The sequence below is a fragment of the Lampetra planeri genome, chromosome 30 (assembly GCF_965212315.1).
Source record: "Lampetra planeri chromosome 30, kcLamPlan1.2.h2, whole genome shotgun sequence".
Classification (NCBI taxonomy): domain Eukaryota; kingdom Metazoa; phylum Chordata; class Hyperoartia; order Petromyzontiformes; family Petromyzontidae; genus Lampetra; species Lampetra planeri.
The window spans coordinates 4,977,657-4,995,441 of NC_136136.1; the positions used below are offsets into that span (position 1 = coordinate 4,977,657).

Sequence of the window (17,785 nt, forward strand, 5' to 3'; positions counted from 1 at the left end):
GAACACCCAGTGAGAATATCTACTTTACACAGAGAGGCAGTCTATATTCTATTCTTGCCTATGATGGAAATATGTGCAGGAGTTAAATGCCAATGTCGAGGTCTCGTGGCCCCAAAGAGAGGGCTTCGTGATAGAGTTCGTGTCGTTTTGCTGTCCCCCCTTCGGCTGAAAGAGCGGCGCAGACTCCGATGGTTTAGTAATACGGTCCGTGGTTTGGGTTGCATCAGGCAGTCTCAACCATAGGCAGAGGAGTAGAGAGAAATGTCTCGAGCCTGGACTTGAACAGGAACAGGGAGCTGAGGGTGCAGATAGCCACGGGGGCGGCGGAGGAGAATGAGTGACCTCCAACCGAGGGAAGGATGAATAGGGGCTTCGACAAAAAGCATTGGATGCTGGAGTGGAAAGTGCGTGGAGAGTAGTGGGGTGAGATGAGAGGGGAGAGGTAGGAGAGCGCATGGAGGGGAGCAGGTTGCGATGAGAGGAGAGAGGTAGCAGAGTGTGTGGAGGGGAGTAGAGTGGGATGAGAGGGCAGAGGTAGGAGAGTGCGTGGAGGGGAGTAGAATGGGATAAGAGGGGAGAGGGAGGAGAGTGCGTGGAGGGGAGTAGAGTGAAATGAGGGGGGAGAGGTAGGAGAGTGCGTGGAGGGGAGTAGAGTGTTATGAGAGGGGAGAGATAGTCAGGGACGAGTCAATGGATGGTCTTGAAGGTGGTGAGTCCAATCTTGAAATTGATCCAGGGATCTATTGGGCATCAGCAGAGCGATTAGCGTTTTGGGGAGATGTGTTCTCATTTACGCGTGTGGGTGTGAGAAGTCAGACAGTACGATTTTGCATCGTCTGGTGTTTGGAGACAAGGGATTTGGGGGGCCATAAAAGAGAGGGTTGCAATGATCAGGTCGGGATGCCATTAAGGCGAGGACGAGAGACCATGCAGTGTAGTAGAAAGTGTTCTCATTTGTGTGTCTATTGTGTGTCTTCTACTTGTACTGATTTGCCCCACTTTGAGCAGAATCCACACTATGTATGTACCGTATGTTGAAACAATTTCGCACCGTACGTAGCGAACAGTGCTATCCACACTCCTGCTCACACACACCACACCAATGCTGACTTATCACCCAACCACCACTCCCCTCCAAATGCTCCCCTCAATTTTCTTCGAAATGCCCGTGCATCTCGGACCGCTATCACCAACGTTGCAATTGAACGATCAGCGGCGCAGCTTTTCTACCGGACACGACGCCACTCGCCCATTGATCAATAAACTCTGCCTCCCTGGCATCTCTGTAGAGAAGGGCCATTACCAGATAAGTCGCCTTATTATATACTTTATGGTGGGGGGGAGGGTGTGTTGAGGCCAGTCTTATTGACGAATGTGTTGGGCGAGTTTGTTTTTGTGTGCGTGTGTGAGCGTGAGCGCATTGACGAATCAAAGGAGCCGTTGCCGAACTTCGCGGTTCGGTGGCTGTGAGTGTTGCCACTCACGCCGCAGGAGACGAACTCCCGTCGCTTATTTATTTTTGGGGAAGGTGGGGGAGGGGTGGCTTTCCGCGCGCCTCTCCCTCGGGATGGTGGGGTGGGGGTATAAATAGATACCTGCGCGGTGATGTCATCGGCCGACAGCCTCGACATAGTAGGAGTTGGCCTGTTGAGGCTTCGCCAGCTTCTTGAATTTCATGAACGGTTGCAACTTTTGGGCCCGGTTGGTCTCCTCGCTGCCTGCACCGGCGCTTTGGCTTGAGGCGCAGTGAAGTGAATGGCTCGGTCCGTTTAAGAGTCGTCTAGAATTTTACGTTCATTAGAAGCACATTTATATCAATGCTCCTGCCGTAGAGCACCGAGATGTGTTTTTCGGGTCGCGCCTGCCAGTTGGTCAGCATGACGTGATGCCGTTGGAGCATAAATGAATAAAATTGGAATCTTTGTCGAGTGGAAGCCAACAATTTAAAAGGGGTTTGATGGGTTGGATGTGTCAATCAAGGAGATGGAATTAGATTTTTTTTCATGGAATCAATAACGTAAATAAAAATAATGTAATGTATGTATCTTGATTTGAAGCTTTCGTGACTGCAGGAATCCATTCTCCTTGGTTCTTTCGGTAAAGTCACATAGGTAGAAATAATAATAGTTCACGACGTTTCGATCGCAATGCAAGCGATCGAAACGTCGTGATCTATTATTTTGTCTACCTACGTGACTTTACCGAAAAAACTAAAGAGTAATGGATGTTTGTTGAACAATTTCGCACCGTACGGAGCCAACCGCGCTAATCGGAGATGAGCGGGGGAAGGACAAACTAAACGCAAAATTCTGTTTTAAATAAATGAGTTTTCAATGTAGATTTAAAAGTGCTTAAGCTCCAGTTTCCTGCCGAGCAAGACAGATCGAGCTGAGGGTAGTGGCATAGAAGGAGGCCGTGGAACGAGATGTGAGGACAATGGATATCCAAGATTCAGGTTTATTTTGTTTAATCGGATGGTGAAAACTCAAGTAAACGAGGGTGAGTCTCATTTGCAAGAGCGACCTTGGGGCATCAGTCTGCCAGTAGGGGTGGCGGGGGGGGTGTTGGTCAGTGCATAATCCCGATTTTAGTCATTTGCGGTGTGATTTGCGAATTTGCCAAAAGCGGGCCCTGACGCAGGCAGATGATGGTCGACTATTGGGTGATGCCGTCAGGGGGGGGGGGGCCTTTAACGTCCCTCGTGAAGCAGACGGTGCGTGGCATTGCGGTGAATGCGCCCGCAGCAGTCATCGTGTGACGAGAAAAAGAGGCGCAGAGTAGGAGCCACCATAAGCGGAGAGATACAATCTGAGCAGCCGACCCCCATGCAACAGTGAGACCTCTGGCTTTGAAGAAGAAAAAGAAGACCACACGTATTGGCGTGAGTGTGTGACCGTGACTTTTGACCAATAATACGCCAATGCCATCGGGGAGGTGTGGGGGGGTAGACGTCTAGCAGGGCTTAAGCCTGGTTAGTAGTTGGATGGGTGATGGCCAGTGCTTGCCAGGTGTTGTAGGCGTGGAGGCCGTGACGTGACCGGATATGGTAGTGATGGGTGTCACCCCGCGGGCTGGAAGGGCTGAAGGTATGCATGGGTTTTATTGAGGTTTATTCGCAATATCGCTGGTGGAAGCGCCTCCGCTAGGGGAAGCTCAAGATAACCCACCTGGAGGGTATTTGGCCTACTCTTCCACGCTGGCCAGACGTCTTAGAAGAGGTGGGAGTACCCACACTTTATCCCACTGCGCGTGACCTGTCGACCGACGAACTGTGGTGGGACCCATTTGCACCGCTGGGTGGACAGAGGCGGTCGGGGAGAGATTTTAAGAAACTTGCACCATCGTTTCAACTGCCGTGCCGGGAGATGGAATCTGACCGGCAAACCTCTGCATTGCAAGTCGAATGTGCGAGTCATAAAAACAAATGTTGGAACATAGACGGTTAAAATAATATCGAGCGGTGGGAAGGCTGGGATCTGTGCTTCAGCCCCATGGAGAACTGGACGTGTCATACTCTGGTTCTTTCGGTAAAGTCACGTGGGTAGACAAAACAATAGATCACGACGTTTCGATCGCCACACAAGCAATCGTCCTCACCTGAGGACGATTGCTCACCTGAGGACGATTGCTTGTGTGGCGATCGAAACGTCGTGATCTATTATGTTGCCTACCTACGTGACTTTACCGAAAGAACCAAATAGTATGGATTCCCGCAGTCACGAAAGCTTCAAATCAAGATCGGACATGTCATGTTGATCCTAAAGAGGCTCTAACGCACGGCGATACTCTCTGCCTCTCAACTGCACCTGGCAACGTTGGAGATTATTTGGTAAGAAAGCCTGCGGTGAATTACACCATTAGGTCCGAACAGATCCTGCGTGCCGATTTCGTGCGCAGAATAGGCGAGCGAGCGAGCGAGCGGGCTTGTTTGGTAGAAACCAGCTTCGCAAACAATCCAACGCATGTGACAAGAAGCGCGGCGCGGTACGCGTGCCATTACCGCTGCTCCCCGCTGACTCGTCGATCAAGTTAGTGCGCTCAGATCAAAGCCGAGCAATTTCTTTCAGGAAATCTCCAAGGCACCATGTTGGTTTTCTGATGCCAATAATTGCTTCTGCCCGTAACACTTTGCATCTGGTTTATGTCTGCCAAGGCAAAGCGTAATGTCAAAGTGCTGCCTCGCCTGACTACAGTAAAGACCTCGTGTGTGATGTGTGTGTGCGTCTGTTTGCGGGGAACGGTGGCATAGCGGTTAGCGCGCTGCGCTACGAAACCGCCACCCCGAGTTCGATTCCCGCTCATGGCCAACACCGGTGACGATTATCTGAACCGGTCCTGGGCACACCCTACGTCGACTCAGTCTCAATTGAGTACTTGGTGCGGTGTGTAAAAAAAACATCACCACGGGGAAGACAAATGCGGTCAGGCGTGGTGCTGACCACCCACCGCCTCCGTGTGCCTGCCTTCATAGGTGCTCGCTAACAGCACTTTTCCCAACAGTCTGTTCAGGCTATTACGGGGGATCTTTGTCTTTGCTCTCACAATACCCTGAGTCAGTTAACTGTTCCAATCATCACAAAAATCCCGGCAAGTCGGTGCTTGCGTTCCCCGCGGCTCCGATGCCTTTCGCCTCTCATTAACTTGCAGATTTACGCTTTTTTTGTCTTCGCTGTGAGCAAGGCGAGCTTGGGTTGTCCGTCTCGGGCCGCCGCGAAGGTCTGTCACACGCGCAGCTGGCGCCCACTGTGGTGCAACGCTGCGCTGTTTTCACGGCGGTTATATTTATTGCCACTCTTTTTGTGTTCAACTGGAAACTTTTTTCTTTACACCCGTGGCTGTACACCACCACGGAGAAGGGGTGCAGAGTCAAAGATGTAACGCATTGAGAGGAGAAGAAGAATCAGGATAGGGAAGGGGAGGAAAGCAAGAATGGGAAATTAGAGGAAAAGGATGGGAAGGGAGTGGAGGAATGGGAGTTAAGGGGTCCGGAGAGATCAGTATCGAGCGGAAGAGGCTACGTGAGAGGGCCTCAATGCTGCTGCTCAAGGAAGCGGCGTCTGTTTTCACAGTCGGCGGCAGCAGGGAGAGGGGAGGGGTTCAGAGTAGGAGGGTTCGCACAAAAGTCACGTGATTTACAGGAGGCTCGAGCTGATTTAGAGCGAGGCGTCTGTGTAGTATAACCATTTCAAGCCGGACATGTTTAAATGCAGAATTCGTGGTTCGCTAGAAATTAAACAAGAACAACTCCCGTCTCGAAAAGCCGTTCACACGCAAAATACCATATTCTCTGGATTGTTAGGACCCCCATAAAGTAAGACGCACACCCCAAAGGTGTGTCTGGTGTCAATAAAGTTATACAAATATGGCCACAAACAAACACGCATCTACCGGATTGTCAGACAAACCCATATCTTCTACCTTAAATTACAGTGGGAGAAAGTGCGTCTTGTGCATCAGAATGCTGCCTGCTAAGGGATAAAGGGGCCTGCAGTCATGAAATGTGAAGTAATTAAACCTGCATTAAATATGTACTGCATTGTTAGATGCTCCTTGGGCACAAGGCCTGGTACTGTGAATGTGGCACCAAACAGCAGCCAGTGCACATCTCGTTGTGCCTCTTGGAAAATCGAATAATATGCTAAGCACGCGTTGACATTTAGTTCGTTTGTCTGTTTTCCGAATGTTATTCCAGCTGTGCCTTTGGCGTCGTGGCACGAGAGAGATGAAGTCTACATTTGGAACCCTTGCGGAGCAGTGCATCAATTGCACGTTAGAGAATGGCACGCTGAAACAGACATCATGGAACTACGTTTGAAAGAAAAGTGTTCATTGCGTGCCAATCAATCTAAGATATTTTAATTCTGAGAGATGGAAGTGAACCAATTTGTGATGAGACGTTTTGTTGTTCAGTCTTCAGTGATAGGGCCTGGACCATCAACTTGCTCATCCTGATTTGAGACCTTCGTTTGATCATTGTCAGTTGAATCACCCAGCCAGCTCAATAAATAAAACAAACTTTGTTTAAAAAGTGCTTCTTTAAAAAATGAAATAAGCTCGTGGTTAAGGTAATCTATCGAAAATCAAAGAATAGCAGCAGAAAAAATCTCTGGCCCAGCGTGGCTCCCTTTAAAAATTCTAAACCATATTAATGTTTGCATAATAAAAACAATAAGCAACCAAGTGAAAATTAAATAATATTATTATTTGGAATATGATCAGTGCAAGATGGGGAGCATAGTTTAAAAATGAAGTATAGTTATTTATTTATTTGAATATCTAAGCCCTCCAAGAATTCCTCATAATAGCCTCTGGATTAGAGCACCCATCGCTTGGCCTGAGGTTTTTGGTTTCTATTTAACTGGTTGGCTTCAGCGAAGTATACTTTGTTATAAAACTTCCCTGGGTCATGAGGGAATTGAATTGCATTAAATAGCAACATTTTCTGGCTGTCTTTTCAATACATTATTCAGGTCAATTTAGAATCAAATGAAGAATAGTTTTAGTTTGTTTAACGGCAAATGACTCCCACATAAGCCACCCAGGCTTGCGTTTGTTAAAACTTTTGGTTTTGATTTCATGACGCTCTTTTTCTTTAAAATGTTCTGCCAAAAAGTTGATTCTGTGGATTTTATTGTTTTCTGTCAGATGGTCGCACAGTGGGGGCTTTGGCCATCTGCGCAAATGAATTAGTGCTGAAGTCAGATTGATTTTTTTGCATTCATAAGGATGGCTGAGTACAGCAGTTAGCACACTGGCGTATGAACCTGGTTACCCGAGTTCAATTCTATCTCATGGCTAACACCAGTCAGAAACATTTGACCCATTCCAGGCCCTCTTCTAGGTAAACTTAGCATTTAATGAGTACCCTAGCAATGATGATTTTTGTCTTGCCAATTTTCTGCATCAAGTAATGTTAAATGATAAATGATTTGTTATGTCTCTCCATATGTTGATGATGACGCCTGCTGGCTGATCATACACCACTTTCACTGCCATCAAGTGCAGTAAACGTCGTCACTGGGGAAACAAAAGTTGGGCGATTCAACCTCGACCCTCACTCCTGCTGTGCAGTTGGAGTTTGCGTGTTCTCCCCGTGTGTTTTCCCGTGTGTCCCCCCGTGTGTCTCTCCCCGTATGTCTCCCCCCGTGTGTCTCCCCCCGTGTGTCTCCCCGAGTTTGCGTGTTCTCCCCCGTGGTCGCGTAGATTTTTCTCCGGGTCTTCCGGGTTTTCTCTCCACATTTAGGATCAACACGCGTTTAGAGTATTTGGCTGCTACAAATTTCTACGCGATAAGCCAATTAGTTGATTTATCATTTGTGACCAGGTCGCTTCTGTCAGCGGGCCTTACCTGCTAAAAGAAAACAAAATGGTTTAGTATCGGCCTTCATCGGTGATCGCCAACAGCCCTTGCCCCAACAGTCTGCTGAGGCTATAACGCGGGGGGCGGGGGGGGTGTTGGTGGTTTGCTGAATCTTTGTTCAGTGTTTTGGTGAATCTTCTTTGGGTGGTTTGGTGAATCTTTGTCTTTGCGTGCGTGCAGGGGGTCAGCTGATCGCGCGTGCCACCTACTCGGGGCTGCTGCTGCCCACGGAGCTCTGGCACACGGAGTTGCACTCGGGCCCACGCGCACAGCTTGAGTACCGCGTGCGCGCCCTCTGCGACCCGCACTACTACAGCGCCAACTGCACGCGCCTCTGCAAGCCCCGCAACGACTACTTCGGCCACTACTCGTGCGACGGGCTCGGCGGGAAGGTGTGCATCGAGGGCTGGGCCGGACCCGACTGCAAGAAAGGTGAGACGGGATGCCAGGTGTGTGTGTGTGTGTGTGGAGGAGTGGGGTGGGGGAATGAATGCCGAAGTGGGCGACCCTGTACCACTGTGGTTATCGACCCTCTTTGGTAATACGTTCAACTGTTTTGTTTTGCTAGGTAAAGTCAGCTGAGCTATTTGCTGCATTTATTTTTCAGAGGCGACCTGGCCACACATTATTGTTCACCGAAGTGGCTTACATCATCATGTCGGGGTATTGAGAGTAGCAGCCAAGTAATTTGAAGGCACGTTTATAAATGTGGGCGGCAAAAACCAGAGGACCCCGGAGAACAATCCATGCAGCCACGGGGAAATATCACGCAAACTCCAAATATCCTGTACAGGCATCAATCGTCAGGACCCAGAATCAAAACCATGACCTCCTGCGTACCAGGCGAGGGAGATAACATCTCCCATGGTAACCCATGGATACCAGCAGCCCCTCCCGATCTAAACTACTGGTTCTTCAGTGTCTTGAGATGGCATTGTATTTAGATGGAATATACATGGTGCTTCAAAAAAATGTTAATACTTAAATGAGGCTATCGTTTTTAATGGGGAAATAACGCATAATACACTGTAACATGATAACAAATGTATGTTAATAGCTTTAAAAAATCAAAGAGTCTCCACGTGTTCGCCATCGTTGTCAACACACGGCTGGAATCTTCTCCAGGTGGTCTCCAGAGCCCGGAGACACATTTCTTGTGGTTATTGTTGCAAATCCTCAGAAGTGTTAAAACTAAAATTTGAAGCACCCTGTTTATCCAAATGGTATTGAATCGTCATGCTTAGCCATGGTCACTCCACTGCTGAACGAAGGATCATGAACCTATTTAAGTGTTATTCCGCCATGCACGAGGCTTTTCTCTGGGTTTTGCCGATATCCCCTGATATGCAAAAGTTCTCCTCACAAAACACTTTTGTCAACGACGCCCGATGCAATATGCTCACGAAACAAAATATCGAGACTCGGTGAGGCTCTCCTAGATCAATGGATTGCATGATGAGTTGTTGCTATTGTTATTACGACGATGAGAAGATGTCGCGTCTCACGGCACCTCACCTCCTCGGTGCTGAGGAGGACACGGTGGGACTTCTGGCTTCAATGTCAGGTTCAGGCGTCATCGGTTAGAATTCGTGACATCTGAATTACTTTAAGTAAGAAATGAATAGACAATAAGGTGAAGGAATGTTTTTGATAATAAAAAAAAACAACAACTTATGAACCGTTATTTTTATGGCACGTGTTAATGTTACGCGCTAGAAAAATGGGCTTTTAAAAAGTAGAGAATCCGGACAGGTAAACAGAGTAACAAACCCACACTTGCTCCATGATAGTAAAGGGATAATAATGATTTTGTTGCTTCCCAAGACCATGATTTTTATGCCAACGGCTTTGGGGAGGCCTTCATCCAGCAGCGGTTTGATAATGGCTGATGATGATTATTTGTATTAAATTACTTGAATATATTAGCATAATGTAAAACATCTATTGCTTTTTAATACTCGAAACTGCGTTGGCAGTGGTGTATGATCGCAAAGAGCAAAAGCTAAACACTCGGCAATAACACTGCCCTAAAATAGTCGACGTTTTGAGCAACGGCCCTTCATGTGTGCTGCAGTACCCGAAACGTTGCTTAATATAATTTTTCTTTTAGGGCAAATGTTGACATCCATTCATTCGTGACATTTGTCACGGGCACATATTGCATTTTAAAGGATATTCAACATGAATTGTAAGAAACACAACTTTATATCGTTCGTTTCTGTCTTGCCATATCTCTCCATCCATCCGTCTATGATTATTAATGACTTAGTATGCCTCCGAAACGTCGTGATTTTTATTTTATTTTTATTTTACTTTTATTAATTAAAAATTTTTACCTACGTGACTTTACCGAAAAAACCTAAGAATATGAATCCTTGCAGTAACGAAAGCTTCAAATCTAGAATTAGTATGCATCGCCGCGAGAGGGTGATGCCGTCTCCTGGCTGATCAGACAGCGCCTCACTGCCATCATCGATTCCCCCACTCTGAGCCGAGTGCATTACCTTCCCCGCGGTGGTCTGGCTTCTCGTATTTACCAGCGGCCGTCGCTTGCGGTGAATTCTGACCTGGTCCTCGTGTCACCAGACACCTGTGAATGAACCAGATCGACGAAGATTCGATATTGGGGGAGGGGGGGGAGGGGTGGCCGGTTAAAATCCTCAAGAAGGAATGGATTTTTTTGAACAAATGATCTGCAATGTTAACGTCAATGCGTTGAACTGATGATTGATGGCGTGCGGCTAATGACTCTTTTTCCTCTGTGCCTCCTCCTCTCTCTGTGTCGTGCAGCGATATGCCGGCAGGGATGCAGCGCACAGCACGGCGCCTGTGAAGTGCCCGGGGAGTGCAAGTAGGTAGCTTAACATTTCTCTCGGATTTTTATTTTCGGTTGTGTGGAATAATAATGTATATAGATACTTTTTTAAACCCACTGCCAATGCAGAAGTGCTTATTGCATCTGAGCTCATCCCCGTCTCCTCGTTTTCTATGCCAAATTAATCGACTCACGATGCAATGCGATGCTGTAGGGACACAGTGGGACACTTGTACATCATGGATAAGAGAGGAGGCATGCCAATGCAGCAGCAACACGTTCAATGTACACAGCCTCTCGATGCGATCACATCGTAGGCACGTAGTATATACTTTGCATGTTAGAGAAGGAACAGGCATTCACGGGGAGAATCTTGTGCCTGGATTTCAACAGGGGCAGGGAGTAGACAGCACAGATGTCTGGGGGTAAGGGAGTTGTTGACGACGGGATGCAGGAGAGGTGGTAGGAGTGACCTCTCCCAGTGAGCAAAAGGCCGACCGGGAATGTTGAGCGAAAGGTTCGGCTGAGCGAGGGGCCCACGCACTGTGGCTCTGGGAAAACAAAGACGGCTTCTCACCGTGATCAGCAGGAAACGTTTAGTTTGGTCATAGCTAACATTCACAACTTAGGGATTTTAGCTGTGACACACACGCATAATGATTTCCTCTTTGCCCCATAATGTTACGGAGTCTTTAACCTCTGATTCAGAGCTCATCGCGCCCGTTTGGAAACGTCCACGCTCCTGAAATTCCCAATCGGTTACGAAGCGGCAGCCAAACTCCAATGCAGACTGGCTGGTCTTTCTTTAATAAAAAAAAGGGCTAGAATCATCGGTGTGTGAAAACATATTTGCTTATGTAGTTAATTATAACAATACAAATTTTACGAATACGCGCAACAAGTATTGCTGAGTCTCAACGTTTTTTTTTAGGGTGGTATTCCATTGGGACGTCGAGTTGGATTGTGTTTGACGCATGCTGCAGGACTTAGTGACATTGGAATGGACATCAATTTGTGCACAGGCGCCCAGAAAAAAAAACAGAAGACAAACATGTAATTCTAGATTTGAAGCTTTCGTGACTACAAGGATTCGTACTCTTAGGCGTTTTCGGTAAAGTCACGTAGGTAAAAAATATAAAATAATACTTCTATTAATTTTATTTTTTATTTTTTACCTACGTGACTTTACCGAAAAAGCCTAAGAGGACAAACATGTAGCTTTAACTGGGAGCTGAACTGAGAACTCTCCGATTTTGAGTCACACAGTCAACCGCTAGCTCCCCAGTCATGGCGTTAATGCAGCTGGCTCTCACTAGAAAATATTTCACCACATCCACCATACCTCTCGCTATGGCTGCTGCTGCTGCCGCAAGTTGCGTGCCACCAACCCCCAGTCTACCGGTGACCCAGAAAATATTCAATGAGAACTGAAGCCCTGGCTCCAGCTGTACGTGATGTCAATCCCACCGTGACAGCCGCCCTGCCACATCGCTGCGGATACTAGCCGCCCCCCCCACCCCCCGGCTCACTTCGAGTGGTTGCGACGCTACGCGACGTGGCCACAAACTATTCAGGCCAAAGACTCTGACGGACAGCAGCTCCGAGGGCTCTGAAGGCCTCCCTGTCTCCGAGGTTTTGCTTTCTATCGAAGGAATGCCTGCCACGGTGGTGGTGGCGGTTGGGACGTCCTCCACTCTCCACTCCTCCACCACCCTCCTCACCGCGCCAGTCCAGCTTGCACCCCCCACCATCATCAATGATACCCCCAGCACCGCTGCACCACCACCGCCGCCACCGCCGCCGCCGCCACCCACCCATCACCTCCAACTCCATCTCAATGTCCTTTCTGACTCAACATAGGTCAGGCCCTCTGGGGAGGAGGAGGAGGGGGGTGGAGAGTTGGAGGGTTGGTGGGGGGGAGGCACTGTGGAATGTGCGTTGTGCCCATGCAGGGCATTCTCACAGTCGCTGTGCAGAGCCAGGAGACCCCATGGGCAGTGCCCTCTCTCTTGCCCCGCGCCATCTGTCACAGAACCCCACGGTGCACCTGACAATAACGTTGATTTTAATAATTAATAACAATCATACTCTTTATTCGGAAACGTTTGCACATTCCCAAATCACAATGGGCGCTCTGTGATACGACAACATCGGACATGCGACAAAAATCACAGATCAGCTCTCAATCCGTGATCAGCCATCATATATGGAAGGAAATAGGCATTGCATGTCCAAAATGTTATTGTATTGCAGTGCCACATTCCCGACAGATCTCGGCAGCTAAGCAAGGTCGAGCCTGGATAGTGTTCGGATGAGCGACCGTAGGTGCTTACACTTGTAAGATGCGTGTGCTGCGTAGGGCATACACAGAAGTGTCATCGGTTCATGAAGGAGTTTCATTCGACAGCAGTTTCAGTTAGGTCCGATAGAAATGTTGATTGACGTAAATGAGTGGCAACTTCTTTTGGCACTCCGCCCCCCCCCCCCCCCCGTGAAAGTGCCCTGGCTTCGTTGGGAAGTTGGTGACTGTAATCTGGGATGTGTAGTTAGACCCCATGGACTCATATCTTTGTTGTTCATAACTTTTGTTGTTGTTATTTGTGCTCTTTGTTTCAGTGTCATTTCTTGTTTATTCATTTTACATTTTTGCTGGGTAGTAGAAGGGGTTTTCATTTGCTTGGTAGTAGTGGCTGTATATAGGATGATTTGGTAAATATATATAATTAATGTACAGCGTTATGGGATGATAGCATGAATGACGCTATATACAATTAAAGTATTTTTTTTATACACGCACACACACGTGGCAGGTTCTCCCCAGCACCTCTCTGCTGTCATTGTTTCAAATTATTCTGTAAATGTGCTGCTGAACATCGCTTAAGATATATTTGCTTAAGATATCGTAATTATTTAAAGGAATATGCCGCCAGCATTTCAACCGTGCAGTTTAAACTGCCGTCGAATTTCGATTCTTCAATAACGGATGATTTGTTTATATACCCCCTTGTACGTTCAATCACGTAGATACAATAATCAGGATCATTTAAAGATCAAATCACAGTAAGCGATGATGATGATTATGTCAGTATCAAACCGAAACTTAGGCTCATTTGTAAATGCCTGGATAATACATGCGTGTATTTTTTTTTTAATGGACAATACCTTGAGAGATGTATGAAAAATAATAAATCGTTTTACCCATTCTGACAATCAAACAGGAGGTGTTAAGATGTTCGAACACCAAATAGAAATCTCTTGCAAGGAATCAAGTCTGCATTAAGCACACGTACCTGTGCTGAACATGCAAACCAAACATGCTCTGATAATGCATGCATTGTTTTTGAAACTGATTGGCGCACTGTAAACGCAACCACATCTATCTAAACAAGTTTAATCATCTCTTATTTCTGACCCATCCCTACTATCCACCTGTGAAAAAGAGCTTCATAGCTCATCGGATTGCTCCAGCAAATCTTAAATATTCTGATTCTGAACGGAACTGAGCGACTTACACTCATCAAACAAACATCAATGCATCTTCTTGGTTCTTTCGGTAAAGTCACGTAGAATGGAAATAATAAAATAATAAAAATAAAACATTTTTATTTTATTATTTCCCTTCTACGTGACTTTACCGAAAGAACCAATAAGATGACTCCCTGCAGTCACGAAAGCTTTAAATCGAAACATCAATGCAGTTCGTAATACTGCATTGGCGGTGGTGGACAAAGTACATTCAACGGAATCTCAACACTTTACGTCAATAGCACTGCTCCCAAATATTATGCACGCGTGTGCATTCTAAATAGACGACGTTTCGAGCCGTGCCAGCGCCAGTGGCGAACTGTGTTGAGTTTTCATAATCGAGGTTTTGTTTTTATTTTGGTCGCGAAAGCCGCCGACGTGTTAAACTCATTGAGGTGACTTGGTGAGAGCGACAGGAGACGGGGGGGGCTGTGGGAAGTGAATTGGGGGGCGGTGAAGGGGGTGGGTGGACGGGGGGGGCGGTTAAGGGGGGGAGGGAGGTGGACGGGGGGGGGGCGGTGGAGGGGGAGAGGCGGTTGAGGGGGTGGACGGGGGGGCGGTAGAGGGGGGGGTGGAGGGGGGAGGTGGTCGGGGGGGGTGGTGGAGTGGGGGCGGGCTGTGGAAGGGGGTGGACGGGGGGGGGGGCTGTGGAAGGGGGGGCGGTGGAGGGGTGGACGGGGGGGGTGGTGGAGGGGGGTAGATGGAAGGGGGGGGCTGTGGAGGGGGTGGACAAGGGGGGGGGTAGAGGGGGGGGGTAGAGTACAGTGCATTTTCTCATGCCTTTTGTCACTGAAACCAGACATCTGTTACCCTCGCCCCTGTCCTCCGGCCCGTGACTCGCGGGGCGAGCGCTCCCCGATTCTCACACACGCCGCATAAAGTCGCTTTTGTTCCGTCGCACCCTCCCGCTTTGTCGCGGCAACAATACGGTTCGGTTCGGGTGCCACGGCTTTCTCATTGAGCTATTAGGCCAGCGGTTTTTCAATCACTCCACCACCTCCCCCCCCCCCTCGTTATTTTTCATTTATTCTTTGCCCCCCCCCGCCTCCATCACCAACCCCCACCAAGCTGAATCCCCAAATTCCTTATGATTGCCTGGCTCCCCTATATCCCTTCCCATTCTCATCCCACCCACCCCTACACCACCGCCGCTTCCACATCCAACCGCGCTTGCCAACCCCAACGATTTAAACGGTGGGCAATTTGGTAACAAGTTGGAAAAAAAAACATAAATTACAACGTACTGATTTTTGTGTGCCAATAATGGGAAGGAAAAAAACCGTTTGCAAGTTTTATAGAGCTGTTTAGTAATTTTTACAAACATCTACAGCAGGGGTCCTCAAACTACGGCCCGCGGGCCACATGCGGCCCGCCGAGGACATTTATCCGGCCCATGGTCACTAATTGGGCTGCGCTTGTGAGCACTAATTGGGCTGCGCTGGTGAGCACTAATTGGGCTGCGCTGGAGAACACTCATTGGGCTGCGGTGGTGGGCACTGATTGGGCTGCGGTGGCGAGCACTGATTTGGCTGCGCTGGTGAGCACTGATTGAGCTGCGGCGGTGGGCACTGATTGAGCTGCGGCTGTGGGCACTCATTGGGCTGCGCTGGTGAATGGTTCAATGGGCCAATTGACTGGACTTGCCCCCCAGGCCTAAGGCTGCCAGCCCTCCCCTGGCTGCGCTTGACTGGCTCAACCCTCCCTCAGCTCCCTCACTTGCCCCTCGGCTCCACTCCCAGTGATATTCCTGTGTGCTGGGGATGTACTGCGATCTGTGAACAAAACTGCAGGTGTAATTAACGTTTTAATGGCACCGGCACCAGTGTGAGCCTGGGGTAAAAGCGGAGTTCCCTCAATCAGACTGCATTGATGGGCAGTGCAGTCTGTATGTCTCTGTGTGGGCAAAGTTATTGCTGGTATATTGTTTTTGTAGCGCTGTATATATATTGGTATTTTACTAATATAAATTTTGACTCCCTAGGAAACTGATGTCAAGAAAGAGAAAAATTGACTCGGAGTGTAGGATATTCAAAGAAAAGTGGACTTATGATTACTTTTTCATGCAGTACTAGGGAAGAGCTGTGTGTCTGATATGCCAGAATATAGTGTCTGTGTTCAAAGAATACAATTTACGTCGACACTATGAAACTCAACATAAAGATAAATATGATTGTTTGGTCGGAGAAGTGAGAAAAGATAAAATATTAAAACTGAAAAATACATTAACAACTCAGCAAAATACTTTTGTGAAGCAGAAGAAGCTAAATATTTCATCACTGCGAGCAAGTTTTTAAGTTGCCAAGCTAATAGTGTGCACTGGCAGACCATTCGTGGAGGGAGAATTTGTTAAAGAATGCCTTCTTTCTGTTGCCAAAGAGATGTGTCCAGAGAAGGCCGATTTATTTAGCACAGTGAATCTTTCAGGACCTACAATTACACGGAGGATTGAAGAAATGGGAGACAAATTGCATCAGCATTTGCAAAACTCCACAAAAAAACTTTCCTATTTTTCTTTGGCACTCGACGAAAGCAATGATGTTCGTGATTCTGCACAACTTCTAATTTTTATTCGTGGAACGAATGACTATTTCGAAGTCACAGAAGAGTTTGCTGCACTGCAAAGCATCAAAGGAACAACTACAGGAGAGGATATCTATGAAAAGGTTTGCCAAACTGTGAATGGTTTGGAGCTGAATTGGGCTAAACTAGCCAGTGTGACAACTGATGGTGCTCCTAGCATGGTGGGGTCTAAGAAAGGAGTAATTGCTCGCATTAACCAAGAGATGGACAAACATAACCATTCTCATCCAATAGCCATACACTGCCTCATCCACCAACAAGCGCTGTGTAGTAAATCACTGAAGTGGGACTCTGTTATGAAAATTGTGGTTTCTTGTGTTAACTTCATTAGAGCTCATGCACTAAACCACAGACAATTTAAGGAATTTCTGTCTGAACTAAATGTTGACTATGAAGATGTTCTGTACCACACAGAAGTCCGTTGGCTGAGTCGAGGGAGAGTTTTGAAACGTTTCTATGACTTACTTCCACAGATTACAGCTTTTCTGCTTTCAAAAAACAAAGAAGTACCAGAGCTCAATGATTCAGAATGGAAACGGCACCTTGCCTTTCTGACAGATGTAACAGAGCTACTCAACAGTTTCAATGTGCAACTTCAAGGAAAGGGGAAGCTCCTCTGTGATATGCAATCACATGTCAAAGCATTTGAAGTAAAATTAGGCCTCCTCATCAAACAAGTTAAGGGGTAAAACTTCTGCCATCTCCCCACAACTCAAAATCTGTTAGCGGAAAAACCATTGGTTGCAATTCCCAAATAAAACATGTGTGGATTCACTGCAAAAATTGCAAAAGGAGTTCCAATTTAGATTTATAGAGCTTCATCTCCATGAACAGGACATACAGCTTTTCCGTAACCCATTTTATATTGACATTGAAAATGTGGATACAATTTACCAAATGGAACTGGCTAAACTGCAGAATTGTGACTCTCTGAAAGACGCATTCAAGTCAAGCAGCCTTCATAATTTCTATGCATCTCTCCCCTCTGAGACATATCCTCATCTCAGGAACCATGCACTCAAAATGGCAACCATCTTTGGCAGCACTTATGTCTGTGAACAGACTTTTTCCAGAATGAAACATTTGAAATCTCCAACCAGATCTAGACTTACGGATGCACACTTGCATCACTTGTTACGACTAGCAGTGACAAAATGGAACCGGACATTGACCATCTCATTAGCCAAAAGCAGGCCCATAGTTCCCATTGAAATACTGGCAAGTTTGTTGATTTAACTTTACTTGTTCTTCATTTTAAATATTGTATTTGTTCCCGTTTTGTTTCTTTACTTCAAAATAAGATATATGCAGTGTGCATAGGAATTTGTTCATAGTTTTTTTTTAACTATAGTCCGGCCCTCCAACGGTCTGAGGGACAGTGAACTGGCCCCCTGTTTAAAAAGTTTGAGGACCCCTGATCTACAACCTACCGGTTAAAACGATAGGGTTGGCAAGAATGCACCCCTTGATATACAATCCGTGTGTTCTGCTATAAACTGGTCCAC

At 47.2% G+C, this 17,785-nt stretch overlaps 1 protein-coding gene across 1 annotated transcript in view; it reads left to right on the forward strand.

The window, feature by feature from the left end:
* Positions 1–17,785, forward strand: part of LOC144728739 (uncharacterized) — an 87,382-nt gene that overhangs the window by 28,860 nt on the left and 40,737 nt on the right. Inside the window, exons 4-5 of the mRNA XM_078608346.1 lie at positions 7,541–7,792; positions 10,151–10,211. Of these exons, the coding sequence (XP_078464472.1) occupies positions 7,541–7,792; positions 10,151–10,211 (313 nt within the window). The remainder of the gene's footprint in view (positions 1–7,540; positions 7,793–10,150; positions 10,212–17,785) is intronic.